Source organism: Scylla paramamosain, chromosome 34, assembly GCF_035594125.1.
Source record: "Scylla paramamosain isolate STU-SP2022 chromosome 34, ASM3559412v1, whole genome shotgun sequence".
NCBI lineage: Eukaryota > Metazoa > Arthropoda > Malacostraca > Decapoda > Portunidae > Scylla > Scylla paramamosain.
The window spans coordinates 9,945,208-9,960,660 of NC_087184.1; the positions used below are offsets into that span (position 1 = coordinate 9,945,208).

At 39.0% G+C, this 15,453-nt stretch overlaps 2 protein-coding genes across 4 annotated transcripts; both read left to right on the plus strand.

Moving 5' to 3' along the window:
- Nucleotides 1-991: 991 nt before the first annotated feature.
- On the plus strand, nucleotides 992-8,274 carry LOC135090130 (guanine nucleotide-binding protein-like 1). Of its 2 annotated transcripts, XM_063986506.1 has the most exons (9): nucleotides 993-1,377; nucleotides 1,961-2,108; nucleotides 2,329-2,680; nucleotides 3,246-3,510; nucleotides 5,015-5,229; nucleotides 5,346-5,471; nucleotides 5,792-5,960; nucleotides 6,287-6,433; nucleotides 7,413-8,274. In XM_063986506.1, exons 1-9 carry the CDS (start codon nucleotides 1,278-1,280, stop codon nucleotides 7,643-7,645), a joined length of 1,755 nt encoding a protein of 584 aa, XP_063842576.1. In that variant the 5' UTR covers nucleotides 993-1,277; the 3' UTR covers nucleotides 7,646-8,274. The 2 variants fall into 2 exon arrangements, with proteins under 2 accessions (XP_063842577.1, XP_063842576.1); XM_063986507.1 differs by lacking the exon at nucleotides 1,961-2,108 and having other exon boundaries at nucleotides 992-1,377.
- A 3,894-nt stretch (nucleotides 8,275-12,168) lies between these two features.
- On the plus strand, nucleotides 12,169-14,377 carry LOC135090134 (actin-like). 2 transcript variants are annotated; one of them, XM_063986517.1, is made up of 2 exons: nucleotides 12,169-12,309; nucleotides 13,048-14,377. In XM_063986517.1, exon 2 carries the CDS (start codon nucleotides 13,065-13,067, stop codon nucleotides 14,193-14,195), a length of 1,131 nt encoding a protein of 376 aa, XP_063842587.1. In that variant the 5' UTR covers nucleotides 12,169-12,309; nucleotides 13,048-13,064; the 3' UTR covers nucleotides 14,196-14,377. The 2 variants fall into 2 exon arrangements, with proteins under 2 accessions (XP_063842587.1, XP_063842586.1); XM_063986516.1 differs by having other exon boundaries at nucleotides 12,195-12,356.
- The last annotated feature ends 1,076 nt before the right edge of the window (nucleotides 14,378-15,453 follow it).

Below are 15,453 nucleotides of genomic sequence, written 5' to 3' on the forward strand. Positions count from 1 at the left end.
TAAGAATTAGGTATAATAAATTTGTATAATTTTACACCTATCTTGAGCATGGGTGCCAAAAATATCAATCCATGTCTATACATGCTTTCTTACACCTATCTCAAACATACGTGCTTTAAATATACATATGCCTAAACATACCTTCAGAGTCATTAATGGTAACTAAAACATGAGACGAAAAGACATATATCATAACCGTTTTTTTTTTTTTTTTTTTTTTTTGAGACGAGAAGCGCATAACGATTTTTATTTATTTATTATTATTATTATTCTTTTACGTGAATGACAAGGTAAGTTATGAAATACAGTTTATCATAATATGATAAACTGTATTGAATATCTTTATATTATAAAGATATTCATCTATACAAGTGCCATTGTTTCTCGGAAGTTCCTTATGGGATGACATTCCTGCAGGGGAGTCCTCATTGCACTATTAAACACGAACATGCAATTCTCTCCCTCTCTCTCCCTCTCTCTGATGATTGAAGTTATGGCGCCGCCCTTCTCAAACATGATGAAAATGGCCTATCCCTTCACACTCAAGGCTTTTACGTTACTTCCGTGATTTCATTTCGTCCTAAACAATTAATAACTAAAACATCATTGTTAATTGTAACCGCAGTGTAACTCGTTAAATGTTCAAATAAGTTGTACAGTACGAGAAGCACGTCTCTCTCTCTCTCTCTCTCTCTCTCTCTCTCTCTCTCTCTCTCTATATATATATTTATAATTATTCATCGCAGTTCCATGTGTCACTGCAGATTACCTTGCCAGTGGTGACAGTGTTACAGTGGTGCTCTCCGGATATGTGTTACGGTGCGTGGAAGTTAAGACAGGAAATGAAAAGGAAATAAAAGATGCAAATAAGGCCAAGTTTAAATAAAATTAAATGGAAAACCACTAATTAGGTAAAAATAAGAATAATCTACTATTACATGCATAAAACATCAATAAAAGACAACACATACTTTTATCATTACGACGCTTATTTCGATGAATAGTATCAAGGTTCAGTGGTAGTCACTGGGGTTTTTAGGGTTATTTGATGATCCTGGAGACAATTTCACTAGGCTCCTGCAAAGCGTTTCAGAATGTGGGCTATAAAAAAGTGATACATGGCAACTACTAAGGCCAGGCTCAGCAGGCTGTAGTGTCCCAGAGGGATAGGCAATGCGTGGCGAGGCCCGTTTTCAATGTTTGAAACCTTTAACCTACGTGACACACTCGTCTTATAAATTTAGAACTACCGATTGTCGGTGCCTTTGTTGCCTGCAATGCCACAGACCCATCGAAGTGTTGCCTTCAGCGGCAAGAAGAAGAAGGAGCAGCTGAAGGCACGCAGGACACGAAAAGTCCTTGTCAAGTCAGGGGAAGGTGAGGCTGCAGACCGGTATTCTTGTATACTTGAGGCTTTCATTAAAACTGTTTTAAAAGACCGCATGGACAGTTAGATTCTCATATTTCTTTCTCCTATAGTGGTACGAAATCCTTGTTAAGCCTTCATTAGAGCTATGAGAATATCCTAGATTCCACCCCTTAACTTTTCACTACGTCGAGGTTGTTAAAGTAGTCGAAAAAAGAAGCAGAAACGTTTGATATTTTTTTTACTTTAATGTTATGAATGTGGGGAATGTCAAGTGATTGTTTCGCTATGATTGTTTATTAGTAACGCAGTAATTTTCTTTAGTATTAGTAAATGAAGGAACTAAAGTATTGTTAAGCAGTGATGTGGTGGGTTTCATTATGGCTGTTTGTGAGCATGCATGTATGTGAATTTAATCTCACAGGTGTTTGTTGATGTGGCAGATAAGTTTTGATATATTTTGAATCAATAAGATTAATTTATACCAATCTACTATATTCTGATGTAATGTTACTTGTTGTAACAATTACATATACTTAGTAGCTTTGATAGATATTTATAGACTTCTCGCCAACATATAAGTACTTTACCCAGAAAGCAGCCATCCCCCTGAGGTCAATACAGAGCTGCCCTCCAGTGCCTTAAGTAAGCTCCAGGAAGGAGGTGAATCAGCAGGTGTGGACTATTTGGAAGAAGTGGAATGTGTCAACCATCAGCCAGACACTCGAAGTAATGCCAATAGGTGAGGCAGGTGATAGAATGATCAAGAGGCAGCTAAAATCATCCTTTTATCCTTCAACAATGGAACTTTTCTTCATTTTTTTTCCAGAAATTGCACAAAATTTTTTTTAGATGAGTATAAATTGGTACCAGATGCACAGTCATATGTGAACTGCAACAAACCAAAACCACAGAGCCTCTTGCACATAACTCAAAGTTCATGGCTTCCTTCCTCTTTCCAGATACAACCTCAAGTTCCGCAAGGAAACACAGGAAGAGACCAGGAAGAGGAAGGCTGTTCACCACATGGGGATCACACTGGCCTCAGAGTCTGACCTAGAAGCATCAACAGGGCAATTTTACCCTTCAGGTCTTGGTTACCCAGCCAGGCCAGAGTGGAACAAGGGCATGTCAAAAAGTGCATTGGATATTAGTGAGAACAGGCACTTCAGGCTCTTCTGTGAGAAGCTAAACAGGGAGTTTGCAGGAGCTGATCTGAGCCTTTATGAACTGAATCTGGAAACATGGAGGCAGCTGTGGCGGGTCACAGAGATGTCTGATGTGCTGCTGGTCATTGTGGATGCTCGCTTTCCGGTGAGAAAGATTTTCTAACCATAGCAAGGTTCTGGGTTTCCTTTAATTTTCATTTCATATCTTTGTGCTGGCTATTATACATCGAGAGAGTCCTGTATAATGTGAGACTTTGTTAGCCTCTATAATCCTTAAATTTTTACCATTCTTACCTAAGTCTGATAACCATTATAATGTCACCATTTAAGGAATTTTTATAAAAACTTGTATTGGATATAAGTATATATTTTATTAACTTCTCTTGTATGTGGAAAAGACAATGGAAGAATATTTAGCTTTATAGAGAAAAAAATTAATAATAAGTCAAATGAAGTTTATAGTGCAGCTATTCACAAATAACCTAAGACTAGATGTGAAAAAGACAAGCTCTGCAATAACAATTAACATTTAATTTCCAGAAAGAGTGCACTTGATCTGTATCATGATGTGTAAGTGAATATAAGTAGTTTGGGAAGTTAAATGTTCTTGCAGTTACATATTCCTTTGTACGTGGAAGATAGACTGTATATTGTTATGTGTGTGTGGGATGCTATGTCATACAACATTTCATTTCACCATTTTGTCACAGGTGGCCCACTTCCCACCTTACCTGTACCACCATCTGACAGAGGAAGAAGGGCGAGGCATCATCCTCATCCTCAACAAGTGTGATCTCCTTCCCCCGGAGTTGGTGGTAGCATGGGAGTATTACTTCCACCATACCTTTCCCAAATTGCTGGTAGTCCCATTCTCTTCTCTTGAAGGTCGCCGCCACCCACGGGGCCGGCTCCGAATGGCTGCTGAGAGCTCACTAAGGCTGGTTGAAGCATGCCAGCAACTAGTGGGAGATTCTGGTAAGTATTTCTGTAAAAACATTAGAAGGACATTCAATATTTGACTTTTTATTATATTACATGGCAAAATAGTATTCAGGAAGTACAGAAGCTTAAGGATTCAGTGTCAAAGAGGCATTTATAGCCAACATGACTAGATTTACTAGAGGTAAAAGTAGGATATTTTAGAAAATATAGCTTTTACTGACCTGTAGTTTATATAGTTTTTGCCGGATGAAATCTTCAGTAATTCTGGAGTTGATTTCAGCAAAAGCATAGAATAACATTCAGGTAAGCTGTTAGTTTATCAGTGTTTGTAATGGTTTCAAGTTGGGATTTCCACTTGGGTTTTTCAGATCTCCATATCTTTTTTCATGTGAGAGGATGGACATTTGGTAGAAACATTTTTTCCAGGGAGGCAAAGCATAAAGTGAATTAATTTTTGACATGTCTGACACCTGTTACCTTGAAATGAGTGAAGATTTGCACCTTTGTTAAGTTCACCTCAACTACTTTCTTGCTAATGTACTTAGTAACACTAGTAAATTCATTAAATAAGCTTGGGTCAAAACATTTGTTCTTTAGAAGCAGGATCTGTATTTTCTCAGCTTATGACTACAGTGAATCTTATTTCAATGAAACCTGCTTGCACATAAGATTAGGTACTATAGGTACTGTGTAGGTGAGCTGATCAGTGATCAGAATTCTTACATGTCAAAGAACTCTCCATGATCTTTTATTGACTTCAGTTTCCTTCAAACTAGCTGTGGTTTTTATTTGCAAAGAATGTGTTCGATAGGGAGAGGGCATAGACATGGATGGTTTTTTCATGGTTACCTCCCTTTTGGGACTGTCACCCTGATATAGGCAGGTCCTGTTCTACACGCATTTGTTACATGAGAAACCAATGCTACACATTCAGTAAACTAGAGACAAAATTGCTTATATGAGGAAAGGAAGTCTGATGATATAAGAATACAAGAGATGGTAATGGCCAGAGAAAGTTCAAAACTCACCTTACTGCACCCTCCTGCTGATGTATAATGGCTGTATGGGACTGTGATTCACATGTACATAGATGAATTTGTGAACATATGAGAGAAATCATACATCCCTTCCTTGTCTAGTACCTGCCTTGTGTAATATTCCTCCATCTTTCTGAAATTGGCATCTGCTTGCATCAGAAGTATATATGCTCACAAATAAAAGTGAACACATGTTCAATGTATTTACAATTCAGGAGTAAAGCACTGTATTTTATGTGATTAGTCATTATATGTCTGCATTACTACTGCTGGACTAGAAAAATATTGATTGCATTTATTATTGCATGGTTTTCTTGAAAAATTTATTTTTGAAGAGGTCATAGAAAGCAGTTTTTCCCCTATTAATTATACATTCCATTATATGAGTGTTCACTGTACAAGTGTTATAGAATGAATTAGCTTGTATCATTGGGACTTGCATAATAAAGACAGAATATTCTTTTATACACTAGAACTGTAACATGCAATATTCTTTTCAGTTGACCTCACTCAGTGGAGGAAAAAGATTGAGGAGGAGAGAGATGTGGAGTTGGAAGGTGGAGTGGAAACAATAGAGGACATCCAGCAGGAGGAGCCACCAAGTACCCTTCCAGAGGTGCACCAGCATTACAAAGATGGGATCCTCACTGTGGGCACCATTGGACACCCTAATGTTGGGAAGTCTTCCCTCATCAATGCCCTCATGGGAAAGAAGGTTTTCCTACTAAGCATTTCATGTGCCTGAGCTGGCTGTTATACACTGAGATATAGTTACTTATATATGGAAATTGAGCATAATATCAGAATATTGCAAATTTGGTTCTGTTGCAGGTGGTAAGTGTAAGTAAGACTCCAGGCCACACCAAGCACTTTCAGACCATCTTCCTAACCAAGAATGTGAAGCTGTGTGACTGTCCTGGTTTGGTATTCCCCTCGACAGTCACCAAGCCCCTGCAGGTATGCACACACACACACACACACACACACACACACACACACACACACACACACACACACACACACACACACACACACACACACACACACACACACACACACACACAAAGAATCAAAATATAGCAGTTTCATCACCACAAAATATTAAATAGTCCTGATATTTTTAGTTCATAGCTTACTTTTTTTTTTTTTTTTGCCTATATTACTCTCATACTCGTTCGATATTTACTGTTATTAAACCTTATGATTTTCTGGTGACATTCTAAACACCTGCCTTTTTTATAGCCCTTGCCTGATCTCACATCCCTTCCCTTCCACAGGTTATCCTGGGCAGCTACCCTATATCCCAGGTACGGGACCCCATTGGTGTGGTGCACTATGTTGCTACTCGCCTTGACATTCCTTCTTGTTTGGGGCTGGACTACTTCAGGGAGCCCAGAGACTCACCAGGAAAGGGAGACAAGTGGACAGCTTTTGAAATATGTGAGGGTAAGTGGCTGTCAATGATAAAGAGGAAAGGAACATGATATATCAAATTAGCTTGAATAAAGGGGGTTTAGGTTATTTATAATTGGATTTGTATATCCTACATACCGTATTTGCATTCTCTCTCTCTCTCTCTCTCTCTCTCTCTCTCTCTCTCTCTCTCTCTCTCTCTCTCTCTTTCAAGTGAAGCTTCACATTCATGTTAGGTAATCATATGATCATAATATCAAGATATTACTGCATGCTTGTTTCTAATAATAAATGGTGTGTATGTAGCCAGATGAAGATTTACTGCTGTGCTTCACTTTTATCATAATATCCTCTCACAGCCTGGGCAAGGAAACGAGGATACTTCATCCGCTCTAGAGGAGGACCAGATGCATTCCGTGCAGCTAATGAGTTACTCAGATTTTGCCTCAATGGCCAGAAGTCCCTTGTACTGTACCTACGGCCTCCTGGATACATCTCAGAGAAAGGTGAGCTATCATTATCTGTAGCTCCTCCTGTCATGTAGGTATTACAAAGGCCAGATTAATTACATATGTATCCAGGTAATAGCCATGAGATGGTAAAAGTATGTGAGAAGAAACACATGGTAATCTGACCTTGCATAATATTGTAGCTGTATAAACATTTGTTAAATTTACTCAAGCCTTTAAAAGGATACATATTTGCTTTGGGTTGAGAGAGAGAGAGAGAGAGAGAGAGAGAGAGAGAGAGAGAGAGAGAGAGAGAGAGAGAGAGAGAGAGAGAGAGAGAGAGAGAGAGAGACTAAATTTAGGTAAAGGGTGATGGTGATTCATAAGTAGAGCATTGATTTGCTTCTTAGAGGTGACTTGGTTTGATTCACCAGAGCTATCTAGATGGCAGGATAGTCTTGTATACAAGTGTTTCTCTGGGATATTGTGTATCCCAATGATGAATGCCTCTGTATTGCAGTGGCTAGCATACCTATCTCTAAATTTGTGGGCCTTGGTAAGAATCCAGGTTAGAGCAGTTGGCATACAGCAGACCCAGGTGTTCATCCTTCCTTTAAGTTGGTTGATAAATGATACCTAGGGAAACAAGAGGAAGATAAATTGTGGGAATGCAGATGTCACAGTGGCCACATGTGAGAGATATCATCCACCACAAGCTCAAAGGCCAACAAGATGGAGATGAGTGCTGAGGTCACATGTTGTTATAGTGTATGCCTGGCAACTTTACTTGGTGTCCCAACTTGACATATATATTCAGGTTGCATGGGCACCTCTAAGACTTACTGTTGGCAAGTATTTGTAGTGTGAGGTGACAGCATGAAATTTTATTTTTGTTCTTTGGCAGGGAAATGTATTGGCCCAACTTGCCATTGATTAGGTTGTGAATGTTGCTGATACAGGATCAGGATGTTATGTGATAAGGAATATTTTTCTTCACACAAAGTTTCACATTAAATAAAACTTTCTTCATTTGTAGAAAAATTCAAGTCTGATCCACGAGTCGAAGACATAAAGCTAATCCAAGGAAGTGTGTGCCTGGAGAAAACAGCATTGGAAGAAGAGGAGGAGGAAGCAGAGAAGTTGCAGGAAGAGGAGGAAGAAAATAGTGAAGAGGAAGACAGTGATGAAGAGAGTGATGATACTGAAGAAAGAAAATTGCCTCTACCTAATGTGCAGAATAAGTTTTCTCTTCTTGTTGAAGATGAATAAACAGACTAACTTAAATTTTTGAAGTTAATAACAGCTGTTATTATTCTGCTTTTCTTCCATGAAACTAAAATGTTGATTTACATTTTGAGGCTCAACAAACTTGTACATTCTAAGAAAAATTAGGACACACCAGTGTCATTTTCATCTGGGGATAATTTACTCTGTACAAGGAAAGGAAATGTTTGTTCTTATTAAAGAACAAAATAGGCTTGAATGAACTTTGGTAAATAACAATTATGCATTCTATAAAACAGAATTTGATGTCCCCATAACACAGAACATACAATACTGATGAAATCCAACAGCTCAGATTAACAAAAAACAAAGGGCTTTTTTTTTTTATTCTCTCTCTCTCTCTCTCTCTCTCTCTCTCTCTCTCTCTCTCTCTCTCTCTCTCTCTCTCTCTCTCTCTCTCTCTCTCTCTCCATGTTGTGATGGTGGAGGAAATGGCTGTGATGATCACCTATTCTGTCAAGTGATTGACTATTGCAATGTTTCATGATGTGGCTGTGGCTTTTTTTTTTTTTTTCCCATTATTGTGCATGAAGTTTGCATGAACCCAAATCATAAATTAAGTTAGTTCATGAATCTAAGTCAATAATTAATTAGCAAATAAAAAGTAATATATTTTAAGCTTTTCCAGATTCCTGATTTTAAACATTTTTAATGAAAACAATAATGCATGAGAGTAGCTGTTTGTTTATACACACATATGGAGGCAGAGCAGTATAAGTATAGTTTTCCTGTAATCACAAAAATGTTTCCTGCTTATGTCCACCACTAGCAGCAGCTTCACCACCTCCCTTCCTGTCTCAAACCGACATTTAAACACCAGTGGCTTGTCACACTCTTCACTTGTGGATGCCTGCCCATCAACTTTTTTTCAACCATTCCAACTCTCAATATGTTAGTATTTCTACCAAAGGAAGTGTGATCAGCAACAAGGAAGTTGAATCCAGCTGCAGTGGCCAGAGAGAGGCTGTATCCTCAGAGTTTCAATCTCAACTTTGAGGTGGGTGGTCATATTATTATGTGCTGACACCAATACCTGGCCCACATGTGCCACTTGCAATACCAAGAATTCATACAGTTCCTGCTTAAGACAGAGAGCCTGCTTCAGGCAGTCACCCTAATAGTTCCAGAGAGGTGCGAGATGTGTAATCCTGCTTTCATCTTAAGGGAGGGCCTCTTTCATACCAGCAGTGAGGCCCAAGCTAAATCCTAGATTAAATGCATGGTGAGGTGGCAAGGAACCTTGGGCCCTCTATCCAAACCTCCCTGGGTGACTTGGTGCATTGGTTGCATCAAAGCCTTGCTGCCACTTCTTGCCTAGGAAAGGAACTCTTAACTTCTGCTGTGACTTGGCCTTTAGCAAAGAATCCCATTTCCCAACCAACATCTGAAAAGGGCCTTGCAGATACTGAAAAGGGAGATTGAAGATGTCTGCACACCATCACCAAACACTGCACTCTTGGCTCCAGAAGAACACCACATCCTGAATCTTCTGAAGTCAGCCTTCGACTTTTCTTATGTCTAGATTCCCTTGTCCTCCATATCTTCCAATAGTTTGTTCCTTCAGTCACCATCAATCTTCATATCCTTTCCCTCCTTTTTCCTCCTGACAAGTTCCTCCCACCAATTTATCTCAATCTATATCCTTTCCCTTGACTGGTTTTTCCTTTACCCTTTGTTTTTCCATCCCCCTTCTTCTACTGGAGATCTTCAAACAACCACCTATCACATTTGGCTTTCCATCATCAGAAATTAAAAAATCTGTTGTAATGGAAAGTCTCGAAACCCATACTGGTGGCGGCACCTCGCAAATCTTTCTTAAGACTATGGCTTTGTTCTCCATTCCAGATACATTACTTCTTCAGGCCACTGGAAGGGGAACACATGCAGATGAACCACAAGGATCATGTGTGCAGTGCCTACTCTCTCTCTCTCTCTCTCTCTCTCTCTCTCTCTCTCTCTCTCTCTCTCTCTCTCTCTCTCTCTCTCTTAGATTTAATTATTAAGGATTTAGAATTACTGGGAAGCATACTTTCTGTAAATTTTCCAGAAAACTTATCAAAATTCAGTATATTACAGCAATAATTTGGAATCTATTGAAATCCGTTAAAATTTCAGTATATTTCCCAATGTCACTAGATCTGGCAAGACTCCCACAGCTTTGGCAGGTGATGTCACAGCCTCAAACAACACGAAGACAGTGTGTGCTTGTTGCACACACTCAAAAGCTTAATTTAAAAAATAGCAATGTGGTCTGCCCACAATCTTTAATCTACTGCTTTCCTTCAATTTCCTTTCTTTTACTTATTCTGTTCAAACTCTTTAATATTCTCAATCTTTCTACAAGCTATAAAAAAAAAAAAAAAAAAAAAAAAAACTGCCTAAAACCCGTATTATTTGACGTTCTATCTCGAATACTTTTTAACTGGGTTAGATGTAAGTTATTTGGATTTTTCAAGGATACATGTAAGAATTTATTGATAATTCAACAAGGATTATGCATCATCAATGTGAAGCACACAAATGAGAATCTAACTAATGATCTCAATGGCATTCAAAACTGGTTCATATAAGAGGGCAACGCGTTTAAGAACCCGTTGTTTATCACAATTTTTTTTTACTTTAGTGTGCGTCACGAATATCAACTGAAATTCAACCTGTTACTCTTTCTCTCCACTATCCAAAATATGAACTTGGTATAATGAAGATCCGTCATTTTTTTTTTTTTTCAGAAAATTATAAAAAGGGTGACAGTTAAGATGAAATAGGTTCAGTAATGTAGCCTGCACATCCCGGGGTTTGTTGGTTTGTTTACACCTCCCAGCACCCGCACTGCCACCTTGCACTTGACACTTGGGTACTCACATTTCACTACTGCTGATGGTCTGTGGCACTTCCTTTCAGTCCTCTGATCTTTCCTGCCCCTGCGTTTAATTCCCATCGCACAACACACTTCCCAAAATGTGAAATTTCAGGAAGAATTGTCACCCTCACGTCACTCCAAAAAATTCTAACACAAGTCCTCTACCCTTCTTGCGTCACTCCCATTCAGCGCGCGGCTGCAACGGGGAACTCCACCCACTAGTGCCTGACTGACTGAATTTCTCCCGCCAAAACTGTTGACGTTCCAATACTTTTTCCCTGGATTTTGGTCAAGATTTTGATACATATATTACTATATTTTTATGGCATTTTCTTGCACAAATTAACCAAATACAACAATTTCTATTTCTATTTACTTATTCAATTATTTATTTACTTGTTTATTGTTGATTATTTTCGGGGACACACACACACACACACACACACGCACATCACGTCACGTCACATGCCAATAACTTCTTTACCCTACCTAAATAATAAAATATTTATGTTTTTGTTTTCGTATATCTAAATATTTAAACATTTGTCATAACTAGGGGGAGACCGGGAGGCTCCGACCTCCTTTGTTCTAAATATACTGTAATAAGTAATTTGATTGAATTATACATTATAAATAAGCACTCTAACATCATAAGAAAGCATACTTACACACACACACACACACACACACACACACACACCTTTTCCTCCGTAACATTTCCTCCATTTCTTCGCTTCCTTCCTTTTCCTTCTCTTCCCCTCTCCGGCCTCCGTCAAGAGATAGGGGAAGCGGCCGGCCAAGAGGGAAAGGAGCGCCTCTCGCATCCCTTGGCACTTTCTCCCAGACAACCGGCACTTTACCTCTCCCCTTTTTCTTATCACTACCCTTAACTACACGTATTCTAACTGGTTCTTGAGCTTTATTCTTCCTAAAATGTTTAGTATTACAAACAATATTGCTTGCATGTAATGCAGATTGAGGTTTCAATGCTTAATAAATCAGTTACTTTATTGAGTTTTAGTTTATTGAGTGCATGATGACGTGATGCTATTGCGGGAAATAAAGTGGATCGGTGAAATAATGAGAACAGGGAGATTGTTATTATTTAACTAGACCGTGATGAAACGATGGTGAGAATGACTGCGTGAAAGATCTGAAATATACTGAGAGCAAATACAAAGACGAAATTGAATATAATTCTTTCACTCAATACACTGCCGGAGTCCATCACCATAAAGTAAATTTTTTCATTATAATTTCACATCTATTAATCTAATCTCAATACTATGTTTAGCTAAGCCCATTCATTCGTTGGAAAAAGAATAAATAAATAAAAATCGTATTATAAAACGACCTAATTTTTTAAAAAGGAATATTTTCAAAGATTACAGATATAATTAGTCGAATTCTCTAAGGTATTTTTTCCTGTTGATGATGCAGAAACATTGTTTAAGAGTGTCAATAAAATAATGAAAGCACCATTGAGAATCCTCAATAAATTTAAATGCAGGCTCTTAAAAGTAGTCTTGGTAAAACGCAAAAACCTTGAGAATGTCACAGGCAAAGGCTCGCCTTCAGGCTGGCCCGCGGCGAAAGGTGAAGCTGGGAGAGACAAGCCGTGTCGTTTCCTCGCCTTCCCAGAACAGTCATGCAGTAAGAGTGGAAGGGGGTAGGTGAGGGGAAAGAGAGGGAAATTCCGTAGCAAACAGGGCGCGATGTGGCGTATATAAGACCACATCCAGTCTCTCCTGTGCTTCAGTGTCCCGTCAGGGTGAGGAGCTCAAGGGAGGTGCGTGTCTTCGTGGAAGTCACAGCCGCTAGGACGTGTGAATACAGGTGAATCTCAAACAGCAAGAGACGTTTAGGTCATAAAAAGGCTGCTCGATTCAGCTACAATACTCCGCCCTAGCTATAGTACTGGAGAAACACTTGCTGTGGTATAAAAGGAAGAAAATTAGCTTGCACCAACTGTTATTTGTGTGGTATATAAGAGTATGTTGGCAGGGCAATGTGTCAGAAAACTGTATACTATTGTTTGCATAATGTTTTGTGCTCGAAATATTCGTCAACATCTTGCAGAGAATGACGTGGTGACAAGATTGTCAGATTGAAAATCCACCGTCTTCAGGTTATCAGTAAACTTGCAACATATGATAACTACATGTAAAAGTATCATCGATTTGTGTGGATTAAGGCAAGATGTAGTGTATAACTGGGGGGTGGGGGAGAGAGAGAGAGAGAGAGAGAGAGAGAGAGAGAGAGAGAGAGAGAGAGAGAGAGAGAGAGAGAGAGAGAGAGAGCATCTTGCTACTGTTTTTCATGTAATAGGTAATGATGATGATGCTGATGCTGCTGATCATGATGATATACAATAATAACCATATTAACTATTATTATTATAAAAAAATATATGCATCCATTATTCTGACTATATTCTTAGTTCTAGTACGACAAAATAGAGTTATTGTCTATTTCTGGAAGCTCGAAATGGTAGGTTTGTGTTCCAACGAAGATTTCCATGTTTCAGGACATCTAAATCGCAGAATGTGTGACGAGGAGGATTGTGCCTTGGTCTGCGACAATGGCTCCGGGATGGTCAAGGCTGGCTTTGCCGGTGATGACGCTCCCCGAGCTGTCTTCCCCTCCATCGTCGGCCGACCACGTCACCAGGGTGTGATGGTGGGCATGGGTCAGAAGGATGCCTACGTCGGCGACGAGGCTCAAGCTAAAAGAGGCATTCTGACTCTCAAGTACCCCATCGAACACGGCATCATCACCAACTGGGACGACATGGAGAAGATCTGGCACCACACTTTTTACAACGAGCTTCGCATTGCCCCTGAAGAGTCTCCTGTCCTGCTCACTGAGGCTCCCCTCAACCCCAAGGCCAACCGTGAGAAGATGACCCAGATCATGTTTGAAACATTCAACACTCCCGCCATGTACGTAGCCATCCAGGCTGTGCTGTCCCTGTACGCCTCTGGCCGCACCACGGGCTTGGTTTGTGACTCTGGTGATGGGGTGACTCATGATGTTCCTGTTTATGAAGGATACGCCCTTCCCCACGCTATTCTCCGTCTTGACTTGGCCGGTCGTGATCTCACCAACCATTTGACAAAGATCATGACTGAGCGAGGCTACTCTTTCACCACCACCGCCGAGCATGAGATTGTCCGTGATATCAAAGAAAAGCTCTGTTACATCGCCCTTGATTTTGAGGGTGAGATGAATGTAGCCGCCGCTTCAAGTTCTATTGACAAGTCTTACGAGCTGCCCGACGGTCAGATCATCACTATCGGGAACGAGCGGTTTCGTGCCCCAGAAGCACTCTTCCAGCCTTCCTTCCTGGGTATGGAGTCTGTGGGTGCCCATGAATGCGTCTACAACTCCATCATGAGGTGCGACATTGACATCAGGAAGGACCTGTTCGCCAACACCGTACTGTCTGGCGGCACCACTATGTACCCTGGTATTGCTGACCGCATGCAGAAGGAAATCACTGCCCTGGCTCCCTCAACTATTAAGATCAAGATCATTGCCCCTCCTGAGCGTAAATACTCCGTCTGGATCGGCGGCTCCATCCTAGCCTCTCTTTCTACCTTCCAAACCATGTGGGTTGCCAAAGAGGAATATAACGAGTCTGGACCAAGTATTGTTCACAGGAAGTGTTTCTGATGAAACGGTTGTTGGTGTCCTTCGGAGCGTTATGAATATCACCACAGTTATTGTCACTTATTGTGTCGTTAAGTAGCTTTTGGTCTGTAGGGTGTTTATTGTCCTGAAGCCACAGATACCCTAATAATGTGAGATATTTTCATGACAAAGGCGCATTAAATATATCTTCAACCTTCAATAAATGCCATGAACAACTGCTAACACATAGAAAAAAAATAAAGAAACCAATCCACTATTATTTCATAATTTACGTCTTATTCTGTTCGTGAATCTTGCGTTCCTTTGTACCGGGGAAACTGATCATATTATTTTTGTAATCACGTGTGATGATGTTGAGGATGAATAGTTATTACATCGTATATTTAATCACAGTTGTAATGATGAGATAAATAAAATAACTACTGAGAAGTGAAAAAAAAATCTTACCTTATTCAATAATTATAATAATTATAATAACAATAATAATAATGATAATAATAATAATAATAATAATAATAATAATAATAATAATAATAATAATAATAATGATAATAATAATAATGATAATAATAATAATAATAATAATAATAATAATAATAATAATAATAATAATAATAATAATAATAATAATAACGATAATAATATAATAGTAATTATGATATAATTATAATATAATAATAATTACAATAATTATTATTAAACACACGACTAAGAGTTTTATGTCAGAGAGAGAGAGAGAGAGAGAGAGAGAGAGAGAGAGAGAGAGAGAGAGAGAGAGAGAGAGAGAGAGAGAGAGGTACCTATTAATGAACAACTGCAAGAGGCTGCTGTCTGTTCTGTCACCAGATGAAATGGAAGCCACGGGAGGGAGCTCAGGTGAGACGAGAACTTGACGTGTGTGTGTGTGTGTGTGTGTGTGTGTGTGATTATCTTGTGGTGGTAACTTGATCTCAGCGCGGACGCACACACACACACACACACACACACACACACACACACACACAGAGAAAGTGCATAACTCTTGAAATGTACACTACCACGTAAGTTTATTTTAGCAAAATGTCATGGGTTACACATACACACACATTAATATTATTACTAGCATATATATATATATATATATATATATATATATATATATATATATATATATATATATATATATATATATATATATATATATATATATATATATATATATATATATATATATATATATATATATATATATATATATATACTATCATCTCCCTCCTTGTTTTTAATTTTCGGTTCTCGG

What these genes read in the sequence shown, in the direction of transcription:
- LOC135090134 (XM_063986517.1), top strand. Translation starts at nt 13,065, where the DNA reads ATGTGTGACGAGGAGGATTGTGCCTTGGTCTGCGACAATGGCTCCGGG.
- LOC135090130 (XM_063986506.1), top strand. Translation starts at nt 1,278, where the DNA reads ATGCCACAGACCCATCGAAGTGTTGCCTTCAGCGGCAAGAAGAAGAAG. An exon ending in AGCTTTTGAAATATGTGAGG is followed by an intron (nt 5,961 to 6,286) that starts GTAAGTGGCTGT and finishes ATCCTCTCACAG; the next exon opens with CCTGGGCAAGGAAACGAGGA. An exon ending in TGGATACATCTCAGAGAAAG is followed by an intron (nt 6,434 to 7,412) that starts GTGAGCTATCAT and finishes CTTCATTTGTAG; the next exon opens with AAAAATTCAAGTCTGATCCA.